This window comes from Oncorhynchus kisutch, linkage group LG7 (assembly GCF_002021735.2).
Source record: "Oncorhynchus kisutch isolate 150728-3 linkage group LG7, Okis_V2, whole genome shotgun sequence".
In the NCBI taxonomy this organism is placed as follows: domain Eukaryota; kingdom Metazoa; phylum Chordata; class Actinopteri; order Salmoniformes; family Salmonidae; genus Oncorhynchus; species Oncorhynchus kisutch.
Window position 1 is genome coordinate 17,459,510 of NC_034180.2, and position 17,206 is coordinate 17,476,715.

The 17,206-nt window shown below is 40.7% G+C and overlaps 1 protein-coding gene across 2 annotated transcripts; it reads left to right on the forward strand.

Moving 5' to 3' along the window:
• Positions 1 to 29: 29 nt before the first annotated feature.
• On the forward strand, positions 30 to 12,140 carry LOC109894245 (putative deoxyribonuclease TATDN3). Of its 2 annotated transcripts, none has more exons than XM_020487568.2 (9): positions 30 to 218; positions 345 to 377; positions 845 to 1,003; positions 1,112 to 1,174; positions 2,532 to 2,641; positions 2,786 to 2,841; positions 8,452 to 8,564; positions 8,832 to 8,912; positions 11,478 to 12,140. In XM_020487568.2, exons 1-9 carry the CDS (start codon positions 165 to 167, stop codon positions 11,619 to 11,621), a joined length of 813 nt encoding a protein of 270 aa, XP_020343157.1. In that variant the 5' UTR covers positions 30 to 164; the 3' UTR covers positions 11,622 to 12,140. The 2 variants fall into 2 exon arrangements, with proteins under 2 accessions (XP_020343157.1, XP_020343158.1); XM_020487569.2 differs by having other exon boundaries at positions 31 to 218; positions 8,835 to 8,912.
• Positions 12,141 to 17,206: the final 5,066 nt, after the last annotated feature.

Consider the following 17,206-nt stretch of genomic DNA (forward strand, 5'->3'; position numbering starts at 1 on the left):
TTGGACGCTGATTGGATAATGTAAACGGTGACGAACCAGGAAGTGGAATCCACAATATTTCGTTAACGTGACAATTTGGGGAGAGCTTTTGCAGAGCATGTTTCTTTGAAAATTATAGGCTATTTAGTCTAAATTTCTCCAACTTTAAATAAATTAAGTTATCCATGAAGGGCTTTATTGACTGCCACTGTCACATCTCTGCAAGAGATTTTGACAATGTAGGACTTTTACGTAACGCATATTTTATTTAAGCTTTACCAATTGTTGGTTCTGTATTAACGTTAGATATGACAGTCTGTCTGTTTTGTCTAATGCTTTAATCAATTTATTGTATTTTCTTTCAGGACATAGAAGATGTGATTGAGAATTCTAAAAAGGTAACTGTAACTTGCATAGTTGTTGTTGCTAATGTCGTAGTCCAGGGGAGGTCCCCTAGTCATTGGCGTGTCCTACATTTGACCACTAGCCGGCCTCTGCCAAGTACCCTGCCCTGAACTTTAGTACTTTTACTAGCTGGCTACCACCCGGTCCTCGACTCTGCACCTTAGAGACTGCTGCACTATGTACATAGTCATTGAACACTGGTCACTTTAATAATGTTTACGTCACTGTTTTACCCACTTCATATGTATATACAGTATTCTAGTCAAGGCTAATTCTATATAACTACTGCTGTACACACCTTTTCTATTCATATACTGTCCATAATGTCAATACACACTATGAAAATGTTTTAATGTGTGTATTGTTCGGTGTTACTGCACTGTTGGAGCTAGGAACATAAACATTTCGCTACACCTGCAAAATATGTTTACGTGACCAATAAAACTTCATTTTGTTTCAGGCTGGGCTTTTAGCCCTACTAGCAGTAGCAGAAAATGTTGGAGAGTTTGAAAAGATTATACAGCTGTCACAGAGGTTCCCAGGCTTTATTTTCCCTTGTTTAGGTGTCCATCCTATACAGGGGACAGCTCCTGAGCCACAGAGAGGAGCCGTACTCCAGGTATGTGCCCCAAACAAAGATCATAATCTTCATCGCCACCACCATCATCATCATAATGCATGTCTACTACGGCACTGTTTGTTAAATGGTCATATTTTCTCTATGCAGGATTTAGATGCTGCTTTGCCCCTGATAGAGAAATATAAAGACCATCTTGTTGCTATTGGGGAGGTAAGTAGTCTTTGTATTGATTTTGTGTGCAAATTGATACAGATCCACACTAGTCTCGTCCAGCAGGCAAAACTCTCTACATACACTGCTTTTCAAAAGTATTCTTACCCTTTGGATTTCTTCACATTTTATGTTACAAAATGTATGTTACAAAGTGGGATTAAAATACATTTAATTGTCTTTTTTTTTGTCAACAATCTACTAAAAATACTCCAATGTCAAAGTGGAAGAAAATGTATATTTGTTCAAAAGATTAATCAAATCTACATAACTAAAATACAGTTGTTGCATAAATATTCTGCCCTTTTGTTTAGGCAACCCTAAATTAGTTCAGGAGTTGAATAAATCACATAAGTTGCATGGACTCACTCTTTGTGAAATAATAAAAAATAAAAAAAAATGACTAACCCTTCCTCTTTCCCTCATACATACAACATCTGTAAGGTCCCTCAGTCAAGTATTGAATTTCAAGCACAGATTCAACTACAAAGACCAGGGAGCATTTCAAATTAGTAGATGGGTAACAATAACAATTCAGACATTGAATATCTCTTTAAGCATGGTCAAGTTAATAATTATGTTGTGGATTGTGTATTAAAACACCCAGACACATCGAAGATACAGTCGTCCTTCTGAACTGAGCTGCAGGACAGAAATGAATGGATCAGGGATGTTACCATGAGGCCATTGGTGATTTTAAAACAGCTACAGAGTTCAATGGCTGTGATAGGAAAAAACTGAGGATGGATCAACAACATTGTAGTGACTACACAATAATGACTTCAATGACAGAGTGAAAGAATACAAATATACAGAATACAAATATTTAAAAACATGCATTTTGGATGCAACAAGGTGCTAAAGTAATACTGAAAAAAGACACGGCAAAGGAATACACTTTTTGGCCTGAATGCAAATTTTTATGTTTCGGGCAAATCCAACACAACACGTCACTGAGTAACTGCCTTCTTATTTTCAAGCATGGTGGTGGCTGCATCATGGTATGGGTATGCTTGACATCGACTAAGACTGGAGAGTTTTTCAGGGTGAAAAGAAACAGGATGGAGCTAGACAGGCAAAATCCTAGAGGAGAACCTACTTCAGTCTGCTTTACACCAGACACTGGAAGAGTAATTCACCATTCAGCAGGACAATAACCTACAACACAAGGCTAAATCTACACTGGAGTAACTCACAGCTGTAATCGCTGTATTGAAGAAATCCAAGGGGTATGAATACCTTTGCAATGCACTGTATGTGGTAATAAGCCTGGGCTGGGGTTAGATCCACACTAACTAAGTGGTTGGTTGATGATCTTACATCACTGATAATCAGTCATCATTGCCTTCACTTACAGGTAGGCTTGGATTTCACCCCCAGATTTGTCAGTGGTGACGCAGACAAAGACAGTCAAAGACAGGTGCTTATTCGGCAGGCAGAGATTGCAAAACAACTGGACCTTCCGCTGTGAGTCCTACACTAATATAAACCAAATCAAAATTATTGATCATGCGTTGTTGTTTGCATTGATACATTTTCCTCGCAGTCCATTTGTTTTAATCAATATATCTTGTCAGATGTTTTTTGTAACATGGTGTATCCATTGTTTAGAAATGTCCATTCAAGATCTGCAGGCAGACCTACTATACACCTGCTAAAGGAACAAGGTAATTTCATATATTTCTATGTACACTACATGACCAGAAGTATGTGGACACCTGCTCGTCGAACATCTCATTCCAAAATCATGGGCATTAATATGGAGTTGTTCCCCCCTTTGCTGCTATAACAGCCTCCACTCTTCTGGGAAGGCTTTCCACTGTTGGAACATTGCTGCAGGGACTTGCTTCCATTCAGCCACAAGAGCATTAGTGATGTTGTCAATTAGGCCTGGCTTGCAGTCAGTGTTCCAATTCATCCCAAAGGTGTTCGATGGGGTTGAGGTCATGGCTCTGTGCCGGCCAGTCAAGTTCTTCCACACCGTTCTCAACAAACCAATTCTGTATGGACTTCGCTTTGTGCACAGGGGAATTGGAAACACATGGAAACCCATTTCATGAAGCTCCAGATGAACAGTTATTGTGCTGACGTTGCTTCCAGAGGCAGTTTGAAACTCTGTAGTGAGTGTTGCACCTGAGGACAGATGATTTTTACACGCTTCAGCACATGGCGGTCCCGTTCTGTGAGCTTGTGTGGCCTAGCACTTCACAGATGAGCTGTTGTTGCTCCTCAACGTTACCACTTCACAATAACAGCTGTCGTGGAAATTCTAACCAGAAGAAGAGAGACTAGTTTCTTCAAACAACAACTTTATTATAAGATTTGCAAAAATGGAGCAGTTAACAATCACTCAAAGGTGCAGAATTAAGAGCCCAACGAACAAAGTTGGCTCTTAGCTTTTATGGTAAAGTCCAACCTCTTTGTCTATGTGGCAGTTAGCAGATATGGTCAAACGGGTGGGGAACATAGTGTGTAAAGGGCATTTTGCTTGTCTGTGCAAATTGATAGCTGACGTTGCCACCATTGTCTGTTCCTTCCTGCAAGTTTCCACGCAGATGAGTTCCTACAAATCGTACAAATGGGATGTCACATACTGTGGTCGCACCCGGTTCTTATCTGTACACCCAGACTTATGACTAATTCACACAAGACAAGCCTGCGTCAGCAAAAAAAACACATGTAACAATGCACAATTCTCTTAAGAAAAAACAGCATATGATATCAAAGTAATTTTCCACCACAGTCCTCCCTTTTGAGACTGTCTCAACCTAATAGAAAATTACTTACAAGCATTTTCATCAAACAAGCATTAACATGAGGGGAAAGATGAAAAATTGAAGACTTTCTAAGACTTAGTACATTATAATCGTAAATGACCTCCATTGTCATTGAGTTTCAAACCTTCACATAGTGCAATTCGTTCTCAGAAGGGGAAAAATAACATAAGAATTAAACATCGGTACACGCTTCATCACCACACGCAAGGCAATCGCTTCGTTTGGTGTTTGTTTGCGAGATCACTGATGAGCTCTTTCAGATGTTCCACTACAATAGTCAAGTTACCCTCACCCTGGGGTATGAATGTACAGCAATAGTCACTTATCCTTCGGCACACTCTGCAGAAGTTGTGATGCTACTACTACAGCGAACTTCCCTTCTGGTAAGATGGCTTCCTGTATACAGGTATCTTTGGCTATTTCAAGCATTGTACATTCTTTGGCAAACCCCTCACTGAAAGTTGACAATAATGTCTGAAATGAAAACATTATCTCTGCTAGAATCTACAACTAACACCCTTGTGCAGCAAACGTTCTGTCTCAAACACATGCCCTGTATGTGCTTAACCTCTGGCTACAAATGCATTTGCACATAAATCATTCCATCTAACCCATAACATGTTAGTCACTACTGCTAGTCCACTTATATAGTTTAAAACATACTCATATCAATGGTACTATATCATCGAGAAAGCCATATGTATTGATGCGCTTTAACATTAGAATCCTGATAACATGGTAAAACAAAACCCCTACTATCATTGGTTATAAAACCCATCATGGTTATACAACCCAAATTTAGAAAGACTCAACGTGAAACACTAAGGACTGTCAATCACTGAAATTCAAGACCCTCGATTTAGCACACGCCCGACACAGTTAGAATGTACATTTACAAACAGGGGACCATATATATTACAGTTTATACTACTTATATTACCAGTATGAACTTTTCTCATTATAGCCCCCATTTGTATCTGTTTAACTGTCGCGAGTGGCATGTTAATGACAGATCGGTATCTCAATGCATTTGAATTTAAATTACAATACGCTTCCCAGTGTGTAGACCTCCAAAATCAACATGATACTCCAAATAAACAGTTTAGGCCAACTCTAAATCAATTTACAGGCATAGTTGACCCCCCCCCCCCCTCCCCCCCCTGAGTCACTGAGCTCTTCAGTAAAGCCATTCTAATGCCAATGTTTGTCTATGGAGATTGCATGGCTGTGTGCTCGATTTTATACACCTGTTAGCAACGGGTGTGATTGAAATAGCCGAATCCACTCATTTGAAGGAGTGTCCACATACTTTTGTATACAGTGCATTCGGAAAGTATTCAGACCACTTGACTTTTTCCACATTTTGTTACGTTTATTACGTTAAACACTACGTAGTACTAACACTACAACACTTGTTTGCTCGTTGTGTAAAAATAATGTTTATGCATTTTATCTGAACAGATGTGAGGCTTGTATTGTCTGAACTATGTCACTTAATGTGCAAATTTGAACTTATGCCTCTTCCTTAAAAAAAATGTTTTCCCACAAGAAATGTTGTTACGTTACAGCCTTATTCTAAAATGTATTACATAGTTTTTTCCCCTCATCAATCTACACACAATAACAAAGCAAGAACCGTTTTTTGTAATTTTTTGCAAATGTATTAAAAATAAGAAATTGAAATACCTTATTTACAAAAGTAAGACCCTTTGCTATGAGACTTGAAATTGAGCTCTGGTGCATCAGGTTTCCATTGATCATCCTTGAGATGTTTCTACAACTTGATTGGAGTACACCTGTGGTAAATACATAAGTAAGACCCTTTGCTATGAGACTCGAAATTGAGCTCTGGTGCATCTGGTTTCCATTGATCATCCTTGAGATGTTTCTACAACTTGATTGGAGTCCACCTGTGGTAAATTCAATTGATTGGACATCTATATAATTTTTATTTAATTTGACCTTTATTTTACTAGGCAAGTCAGTTAAGAACAAATTCTTATTTTCAATGACGGCCTAGGAACAGTGGGTTAACTGCCTGTTCAGGGGCAGAACGACAGATTTGTACCTTGTCAGCTCAGGGATTTGAACTTGCAGCCTTCCGGTTACTAGTCCAACGCTCTAACCACTAGGCTACCCTGCCGCCCCATAAGGTCCCACAGTTGACGGCGCATGTCAGAGCAATTGTCCGTAGAGCTTCGACACAGCATTATGTTGAGGCACGGATCTGGGGAAGGGTACCAAAACATTTCTGCAGCATGAAGGTCCCCAAGAACACAGTGGCCTGTATTCTTAAATGGAATCAGTTTGGAACCACCAAGACTGAGCAATCGGGGGAGAAGGGCCTTGGTCAGGTAGGTGACCAAGACCCCGATGGTCACTCTGACAGAGCTCTAGAGTTCCTAAGTGGAGATGGGAGAACCTTCCAGAAGAACAATCATCTCTGCATCACTCTACCAATCAGACCTTTATGGTAGAGTAGCCAGACGGTAGCCACTCCTCAGTAAAAGGCCCACTTGGTAGTGGCAGCATCATGTTGTGGGGATGTTTTTATGCTGCAGGGACTGGGAGACTGGGAGAGGATCAAGGGAAAGATGAACAGAGCAAAGTACAGAGATATTCTTGATGAAAACCTAGTCCAGAGTGCTCGGGACCTCAGACTGGGGCAAAGGTTCAACTTCCAACAGAACTACGACCCTAAGCACACAGCCAAGACAATGCAGGAGTGGCTTTGGGACAAGTCTCTGAATGTCCTTAAGTGGCCCAGACAGTGCCCAGACTTGAACCCAATTGAACATCTCTGGAGAGACCTGAAAATAGCTGTGCAGCGATGCTCCACGTCCAACTTGACAGAGCTTGAGAGGATCTGCTGAGAAGAATGGGAGAAAGTCCCTAAGTACAGGTGTGCCAAGCTTGTCACGTCATAGACTTGAGGCTTTTTAAAATAAGGCTGTAATGAAACAAAATGTGGAAAAAGTCAAGGAGTCTGAATACTTTCTGAAAATACTGTAGATATAGGATAGACACTTCAAAATTCACCATTCACCAATGGTGACTTTAAAACAGAGTTTAATAGCGGTGATAGAAAACTGAGGATGGATCAACAACATTGTAGTTACTCCACAAAACTAACTTAAATGACAGAGTGAAAAGAAGGAAGCCTGTACAGAGTAAAAATATTCCGCAACAAGGCATTTAAGTAATACTGCAAAAAATGAACTTCATGTCCTGAATACAAAGTGTTATGTTTGGGGCAAATACAACCCAACGCATCACAGAGTAGGGCTTATCATATTTTCAGGCATGATAGTGGCTGAATAATGTTATGGGTAGGCTTGTCATCGGCAAGGACTAGGGAGTTTTTTGGGATGAAACGAAATGGAATAGAACTAAGCACATGCAAAATCCCCCCAAAAAACCCGGTTCAGTCTGCTTTCCAACAGACCCTGGGAGTTGCTTACCAAGCAAGACGACATTGAATATTCCTGAGTGGCCTAGCTACAGTTTTGACTTAAATTGGCTTGAAAATCTATGGCAAGATTTGAAAATGGTGATGATCAACAATCAGCAATGATCAACAACCAACTTCAGAGTTTGAATAATTTTTAAAAAGAATGATTTGCAAATATTGTACAATCCAGGTGTGCTAAGCTTTTAGACTTACCCAGAAAGACTCACAGCTATAATCACAGCCAAAGGTGTCTCTAACATGTATTGACTCAGGGGTTGAATCCATATGTAATATATTAGTGTTTTATTTTTTTTACAAAGGCTCAAATTGTTCTTCCACTTTGACAGAGTATTTTGTGTAAATCGTTGACAAAAAATGACAAATCCATTTTAATCCCACCTTGTAACACAACAAAATGTGTAAAAAGTCAAGGGGTGTGAATACTTTCTGAAGGCACGGAATCTGCCAAGTTAATTCATATAGTAAACAATGCATGTCTCAGGACTACCTGGCCTGATGACTCCTAGCTGTCCCCACTCCACCTGGCCGTGCTGCTGCTCCAGTTTCAAATGTTCTGCCTGCACCTACGGAACCCTGACCTGTTCACCGGACGTGCTTCCTGTCCCAGACCTGCTGTTTTCAACTATCTAGAGACAGCAGGAGCGGTAGAGATACTCTGAATGATCGGATATGAAAAGCCAACTGACATTTACTCCTGAGGTGCTGTCCTGTTGCACCCTCGACAACCACTGTGATTATAATTATTTGACCCTGCTGGTCATCTATGAACATTTGAACATCTTGTTCTGTCATAATTTCCACTCAGCACAGCCAGAAGAGGACTGGCCACCCACCTCATAGCCTGGTTCCTCTCTAGGTTTCTTCCTAGGTTCTGGCCTTTCTAGGGAGTTTTTCCTAGCCATCGTGCTTCTACACCTGCATTGCTTGCTGTTTGGGGTTTTAGGTTTGTTTTCTGTACAGCACTTTGACATCAGTCGATGTAAGAAGGGCTTTATAAATAAATGTAATTGATTTTGACTTTCCACTAGGTGTTGAGAAAGCTCTTCTTCATGCTTTTGATGGGAAACCCTCAGTTGCCATGGAGGGAGTGAAGGCTGGGTATTTCTTCTCCATTCCTCCATCTATAGTAAGAAGTGAACAGGTAAAGAGTTTTATAATTATAACTTTATTTTTCTGTAAGTGTATTAAGGCTTTTGTTAAATTCACTTTAAATTAATTGGGATTTGATTTTGTATTCTCACACTAAGTAGTACTAACACTACAGCACTTGTTTGCTCGTTGTTAAAAAAAAAAATGTTGATGCATTTTATCTGAACCGATGTGAGTCTTATACAGTCTGAACTATGTCACTTAATGTGCTAATTTGAATTTATGTCTCTTACTTAACAAAATTATGTTTTCTCACAAGAAGCAGAAGCTAGTGAAACAGCTGCCGTTGGAGAGCATGTGCCTAGAAACCGATTCACCTGCCTTGGGTCCAGAGAAACAGGTAGGATTGCTAACTTATTTATTTACACTCAAAAACAAACCGCAATATACACTACCGTTCAAAAGTTTGGGGTCACTTAGAAATGTCCTTGTTTTGAAAGAAAAGCACATTTTTGTCCATTAAATAACATAAAATTGATCAGAAATACAGTGTAGACACTGTTAATTAATGTTGTAAATTACTATTTTTAGCTTGAAACGGCAGATTTTTTTTTTTTTATGGAATATCTACACAGGCGTACAGAGGTCCATTATCAGCAACCATCTCTCCTGTGTTCCAATGCACATTGTGTTAGCTAATCCAAGTTCATCAATTTAAAAGTCTAATTGATCATTAGAAAACCCTTTTTCAATTATGTTAGCACAGCTGAAAACTGTCCTGATATTTAAAAAAAACAATTAAACTGGCCTTCTTTAGACAAGTTGAGTATCTGGAGCATCAGCATTTGTGGGCTCGATTACAGGCTCCAAATGGCCAGAAACAAAGATCTGAAACTTGTCAGGCTATTCTTGTTCTGTGAAATGAAGGCTATTCCATGCGAGAAATTGCCAAGCAACTGAAGATCTTGTACAACTCGTTGTACTACTCCCTTCACAGAACAAAGCAAACTGTCTCTAACCAGAATAGAAAAAGGAGTGGGAGGCCCCGGTCCACATCTGAGCAAGAGGACAAGTACATTAGTGTCTAGTTTGAGAAACAGACGCTTCACAAATCCTCAACTGGCAGCTTCATTAGTAGTAGTAAATAGACTCCGGGATGCTATTTTAATGGACAAAAAATGTAGCTTTTCTTTTAAAAACAAGGACATTTCTAAGTGACCCCAAACTTTTGAACGTTAGTGTATATAAAACATAACACAGTATATATACTGAACAAAAATATAAACGCAGCATGTAAAACAAGGACATTTCTAAGTGACCCCATATTTCATCAGCTGAACTAAAAAGATCCAACCACACTAAAATTATATTTCCCTCAATTGTTGTGCACAAATGTTTTTACATCCCTGTTAGTGAGCATTTCTCCTTTGCCAAGATAATCCACCCACAGGACAGGTGTGGCAGATCAAGAAGCGGATTAAACAGCATGATCATTGCACAGTTGCACCTTGTGCTGGGTACAATAAAAGGCATCTCTAAAATGTGCAGTTTTGTCACACAAAACAATGGACACAATGCCACGGATGTCTCAACTTTTGAGGGAGCGTGCAATTGACATACTGACTGCAGAGCTGTTGCCAGATCATTCAATGTTAATTTCTCTACCATTTGGAAGTAGGTTCAACTGGCATCACATCCGCAGACCACGTGTATGGCGTTGTGTGGGCAAGAGGTTTGCTGATGTCAAAATTGTGAACAGAGTGCCCCATGGTGGCGGTGGGGTTATGGTATGGGCAGGCATACAGTGCATTCGGAAAGTATTCAGACCCCTTGACTTTTTCCGCATTTTGTTACGTTAGTCTTATTCTAAAATATATATATTTTTTAATCGTCTTTAATTTGCACACAATATCCCATAATGACAAAGTGAAATCGGGTAAATGTATATTAAAATGCAGGTGTGCTAAGCTTGTAGCATCATACCCAAGAAGACTTGAGGCTATAAATGCTGCCAAAGGTGCTTCAACAAAGTCCTGAGTAAAGGGTCTGAATACTTATGTAAATGTGATATTTCAGGGTTTTATATTTTATACATTTGCAAACATTTATAAAACCTGTTTTTACTTTTGTCATTATGGGGTATTGTGTGTAGATTGATGAGAAGAAAAAAAAACAATTTAATCGATTTTAGATTAAGGCCGTAATGTAACAAAATGTGGAAAAATTCAAGGGGTCATTTTGTCAAAGGCTATTTGAATGCACAGAGATACCGTGACGAGATCCTGAGGCCCAGTGTCGTGCCATTCATCCGCTGCCATCACCTCATGTTTCAGCATGATAATGCAGAGCCCCATGTTGCAAGGATCTGTACACAATTCCTGAAAGCTGAAAATGTCCCAGTTCTTCCATGGCTTGCACGCTCACCAGACGTGTCACCCATTGAGCATGTTTGGGATGCTCCGGATTGACGTGTACGACAGCGTGTTTTAGTTCCCGCCAATATCCAGCAACTCCGCACAGCCATTGAAGAGGAGTGAGACAACATTCCACAGGCCACAGTCAACAGCCTGATCAACTCTATGAAAATGAGATGTCGCGCTGCTTAAGGCAAAAGGAGGTCACACCAGACACTGACTGATTTTCTGATCCACGCCACTACTGTTTTTTTTAAGGTATCTGTGACCAACGGATGCATATCTGTATTCACAGTCACGTAGATTATGGCCTAATGAATTTATTTCAATTGACTGATTTACTTATATGAACTCAGTAAAATATTTGAAATTGTTGCCTGTTGCGATTATATTTTTGTTCAGTGTAGATTGAAATCCATATGCCATTGACTTAATCCTGGTTTGAAAGTGTTTGTACATCAAGTAATGTTTGAAAGTGATTGATGCATCTAAGAATATATTTTAGAGATGGTATTACTAACACTAGTCATGCTTTTGCATCTTAAACATAGGTGAGAAATGAGCCAAAGAATATCTCTGTCTGTGCTGAGTACATCAGTAAGATCAAAGGGGTTCCCTTGGAAACGGTGATGGAGGTGACGACACAGAATGCCCTGCGCCTGTTCCCTAGGCTCAAGACATTACTCAGAACCTGAACAACCAAGTCCGGGTTTCAATCCAAGGCATGTTACATAGTAGTGCATGGCTCTTGACCCCTGCCATAATCGGCATCCACGTCTTCGGGGCCCGGGGAGCTGACATGCACAGTGTTTACCGTGAATGTGATCTCCGCGAACGTCAGGGAAATTTCCTTTCAATGGTCAGCTATCCAGTGCTCTGCTCTATAAGAGGCCTTGGATTGAATCTCACCCTCTTGGGTGAAGTTCCTGAAAGTCACCACTGTGTCACCTTGGTGTTATATCAGCAAGGATGTAGAGGGAAATAAGGCAACCGAAAGGCCTACAAACTGAACAGCATTTATAAAGACTTTCAAGTTAGAGCTGCTTTTGGACTCTGTATGCCTAGGAGTTGAGGTGTAGAGTTTAAAAAAACAAACTTTGAGATTGAAATGTTTCAGTATTTATGTTCATATCCAACATATGTTATGTAACAAGCTAAATAAATATGACAAATGTATTTCTTTAAATAAATATGATTAGATTTCTTGTGCTACATTCCTTGTGCTACATGTAAATTATGTGTTACAACGACACCAGACAATATATTTAGTTTTGGTAGACCTCATCTGTTATCTTAATAGGAAAAACGGTATTGAAAGAAACAAGCTTTCCCACAGAAGTGCTACACCAGGAACACTACCTTATAGCATAACCTGGAGAAAACCATAGAAACACAGCAATGGCTTTTTCATGAAATTACAGTAGCACTACATTCTTTACGGACAAATGTGACTCGTTTCAGGAAACTAGGCGTATGTCGCATGTCACTACTTTTTTTAAATCAAAATGCATTTTTTGGGCAGAAATGCCTTCTGGAACATGTGAACTTTCATGTGCCTTAATAACAAACTTGTATTCCATCCGGAAATTGTTAAATTACAAGCCTAGTTAGTTTAGTGACGGAAAGACCGGAACCTTCCCGCTAGCCATGATTGGCTGAGATAATGGATGGTCTGGACATGCCGGGAGATGAGTTTGGATTGGTCTACCATGTAGCATGCTTCTGTTTATGACGTGAGCTGCTCTGTATGTGTTGATAGTACTTTCTACCACACAGTTTTTGAAATCTATAACGTTAGCCATTGAGAACTACAAAGGTTTTGCTACTTTTCTCAACAACATTGATGCCCTGAATTTAGCAGGCGCTATCGACAGATCAGTTGGAAAAAAGTGATTTGCTACTTTCTGCATACGCCACGGTCAGTGTGATCTGGAGTAACTTGACACAATGCTGGCAAAACAAGATGTAGCTGCAAGAGTTAAATGTTTCCAGTCTGTCATGAAGCGTTCATCCATGTATACGGGTAAGAGTCTAGCTATATTTTCAGATATTATACGTTTCTAATTTTGTCAGAAAGTTGTTTTCATGGCAAGTTAGTGTACTGTTAGCTAGCTAGCGAACGTTAGCTTGCTGGCTCGCAAGTGAACATTATGTGTATGATCTGTGTAGTAATATTATTCGAATCAGAAACCGTTTGCATTCTTAGTTAAAGCCTTATGTTAGCTAGCTAACATTGAACCTGGTTGGTTAGCTTTAGCTACCTGCAGATTCATACTACAGCTATGACAATGTCAGCTATGACAATGTTTGTATTGGTTGGTAGTAGTATGAGTTGGGATTATGCTGGTTCATTGTTTAGTGAGCTACGTCTGAACAAAAGATAAGACTATGTCTAAACAAAACACTTTTCCAGATGATTACATGACCCATCAAGTTAGCTAAGTGTGTCTGGGGGTGATTCATATTTGGTTGTTTACTAAACCAAACGAATCAGTCTGTGAATCCTTAAAGAGATGGGTGGGACTAACACTTAAGAGGGTATGAACGATGTTGAATGGGTGTACATAAAGAAGAGCGCTCTAGTAGGTGTACCAAAACATTCAAGGGCCATTTTCTCAAGTGGGATTCGAAGTTTATCAACTTTCAAAGCAGAGTTACTTTCCTATTCTTCAACTGCAGTGTATGATATACAATTTTCTAGCTCTGAGTCTCAACTTTTATCCAACGTAAAAAATAAAATAAAAACATTTCAAATTTTGCTACATAAGACCGAATCATGGCGGTCGTTAAGAAATGTTCCTGCTTTTAAACCGCAATATTACAGGGATTGAATTGTATATTTTACATTCAGGAGGTATACAACAAAGTAATAGAGAATAACTTGTTACACAAATGTTATTCAAGCAGCTAGCCAGTACATGTTAGATTTTATTCTGGGTTCGTATTGAGTACAGCAGTAAGATCTCCCTATGACAGAACCCATAATGCGTTAAGTCATTCCCCCATTGTGGTCCCTTTAGTTCAGTCTCAACCCTCATAGTGATAGTGGTGTCAGTCCATGGGTTCCTGGTACTACATGCAGTAAACTAGCAATTCTCAACGGGTGGGTCGCAGGAAGTTTTTAATGGGTTGCGGGTGTTATGAAAAATTATTACAGTCTAATTTTAACCCAGTTAGAAAGTGTTGTTGTAATGAGACAGAGTAAGTGAGACAGAGTAAATGAGACAGTAATAAGTGGACAGAGTACCACATTCCAGGCCAAGATTTACAGTTCTGTAATTGACGCCACCCCCTTTCAACAAGACCAATAAACTGCTCTCCCTTTATCTCTTTATGACTCAGAATGGCCCTGAGTACTCAGAAAACATATACCAGACCCTTCTGCAAGTCAGCAGACCACCTGGTGATCTGCATGTGCATCCCAAGAGGACAGTCAGGAATTGTTACTCTTTGTAATGAAGATAAAATGCCATCAAGAGTACAAAAGGGCATTTAAACATGTTTTCTTCACTGTATTAAAACTGAAGGACTCATGACATGTTGATGTAACCTGAAACAACGTGATGTCTTTCTTCTGGTTTTCCTATGTCATAAAATAAGTATAATTGGTATTTTAGTGTAACATAAAATATATGGAATTTACACAGGAAGTGTTTGTACAGGCTACATATTCTATGTTAAAGATTATGAAACGGTCTTCTGTACAAGAAAAACACAAGGTTTATCTCATAAGAACATTAATTTGCGGGGTTTACCTGATCAACAGGGCGTTCACGTGTCACACTGTCCGGCCATTAGAGCCTGCCTGCCTGCCTTTGAGCCTCTCTATAAATAAGAGGACTTACGAAACAGACGTCAGATCCAGTTCTGCAAGGCGAGGCCACGCCCGTGGGACGAATGATCCCATCTCCTTGGAAATTCAAAATACAGATCGAGGAAGCCTTATTCAACTCAGACAGAAGAATCACCTGAGAGGAACTTTGCGAACAACACACTCTGCTCACTCACAATGAAACGCTGAGTTGCATCTCTCCCTAAGGGGACCCAAACATTCCACTGCACCCTAGTGCCTTAACAAGCTTTATCTCTTTGGACTGAACGGAATTGAGGACTGAGTACGAGAAACAAAGAGAACGGGCTCCTATGCGTGTGAGCGCTGACGAAGGAAGAAGCTTCTTCAGCTGTATGCTCCAAAGCCAGGACCACTGGCCTTTTTCCTGTTTCATATCTGTCATAACGGAAACCCAACTGAACCAGATGACACTCAGCTAAAAAATACACGTAAATACACGACCGGTCAAAAAGTTTAAGAAACACCTTATCATTCAAGGGTTTTTCATTATTTTTTACTATTTTCTACATTGTAGAATAATAGCGAAGACATCAAAACTGTGAATCCCTTGGAATCATGTAGTAACCAGAAAAGTGTTAAACAAATAGATTATTATTTATTTTTTTGCCTTGATGACAGCTTCGCACACTCTTGCACACACCTTTAGCTGAGTGTCGGACGGATGCCGAGCAGTTGCCATAACAGGCGGTGATGCAACCGGACAGGATGCTCTCGATGGTGCAGCTGTAGAACCTTTTGAGGATCTCCTGAGGGGGAAAGGGGGTTGTCGTGCCCTCTTCACGACTGTCTTGGTGTGTTTGGACCATGATAGTTTGTTGGTGATGTGAACACCAAGAAACTTGAAACTCTCGAACCCGCTCCACTGTAGCCTCGTTGATGTTAATGGGGGCCTGTTCAGCCCTCCTTTTCCTGTAGTCCACGATCAGCTCCTTTGTTGTCCTTGAACCACAATGCCAGATCTCTGATCTCCTCCCTAAAGGCTGTCTCATCGTTGTCGTGATCAGGCCTACCACTGTTGTCATCAGCAAATGTAATGATGGTGTCGTGCTTGGCCACACAGTCGTGGGTGAACAGGGAGTACAGGAGGGGACTGACCATGCACCCCTGAGGGGCCCAAGTGTTGAGGATCAGCGTGGCAGATGTGTTGTTGACTACCCTTACCACCTGGGGGTGGCCCATCAGGAAGTCTAGGATCCAGTTGCAGAGGGAGGTGTTTAGTCCCAGGGTCCTTAGCTTAGTGATGAGCTTTGAGGGCACTATGGTGTTGAACGCTGTGCTGTCATCAATGAACAGCATTCACACACAGGTGTTCCTTTTGTCCTGGTGGAAAGGACAGTGTGGAGTGCAGTTTAAATTGCGTCATCTGTGGATCTGTTGGGCCAGTATGCGAATTGGGGTGGGCCTAGGGTTTGGTGTTGATGTGAGCCATGACCAGCCTTTCAAAGCACTTCATGCTGACGTGAGTGCTACGGGGCGGTAGTCATTTAGGCATGTTACCTTTGCTTTCTTGGGCACAGGGACTGCTTGAAACATGTAGGTATTACAGACTCGGTCAGGGAGAGGTTGAAAATGTCAGTGAAGACACTTGCCAGTTGGTCCGCGCATGCTCCGAGTACACGTTCTGGTAATCCGTCTGGCCCCACAACCTGAATGTCTTTCTCACATCTGCTACGGAGAGCGTGATCACAGTCATCCGGAACAGCTGGTGCTCTCATGCATGCTTCAGTGTTGCTTGGCTCAAAGCGAGCATAGAAGGCATTTAGCTCGTCTGGTAGTACTTGCAGGAGATGACCACCTCAAGCTCTAAACCCTCCGAGGTATTAATCACACCTGTGCGGAGAGGGGCATTCTTTTTACCAAACCACGTGACCTTTGTTTTGGAGGTGTTCAGAACAAGGTTAAGGGTAGAGAACGCTTGTTGGACTCTAAGAAAGATTTGTTGTAGAGCATTTAACACAAAATCCCAGGAGTGGCCAGCTGAGTATAAGATTGTATCATCTGCATATAAATGGATGAGAGAGCTTCCTAGTGCCTGAGCTATGTTGTTGATGTAAATTGAGAAGAGCGTGGGGCCTAGGATCGAGCCTTGGGGTACTCCCTTGGTGACAGGCAGTGACTGAGACAACAGATGTTATGACTTTATACACTGCACTCTTTGAGAGAGGTAGTTAGCAAACCAGGCCAAAGACCCCTCAGAGACACCAATACTTCTTAGCCAGCCCACAAGAATGGAATGGTCTACCGTATCAAAAGCTTTGGCCAAGTCAATAAAAATAGCAGCACAACATTGCTTAGAATCAAGGGCAATGGTGACATCATTGAGGACCTTTTAAGGTTGCAGTGACACATCCATAACCTGAGCGGAAACCAGATTGCATAGTAGAGAGAATACTATAGACATCAAGAAAACCGGTCAGTTGATTATTG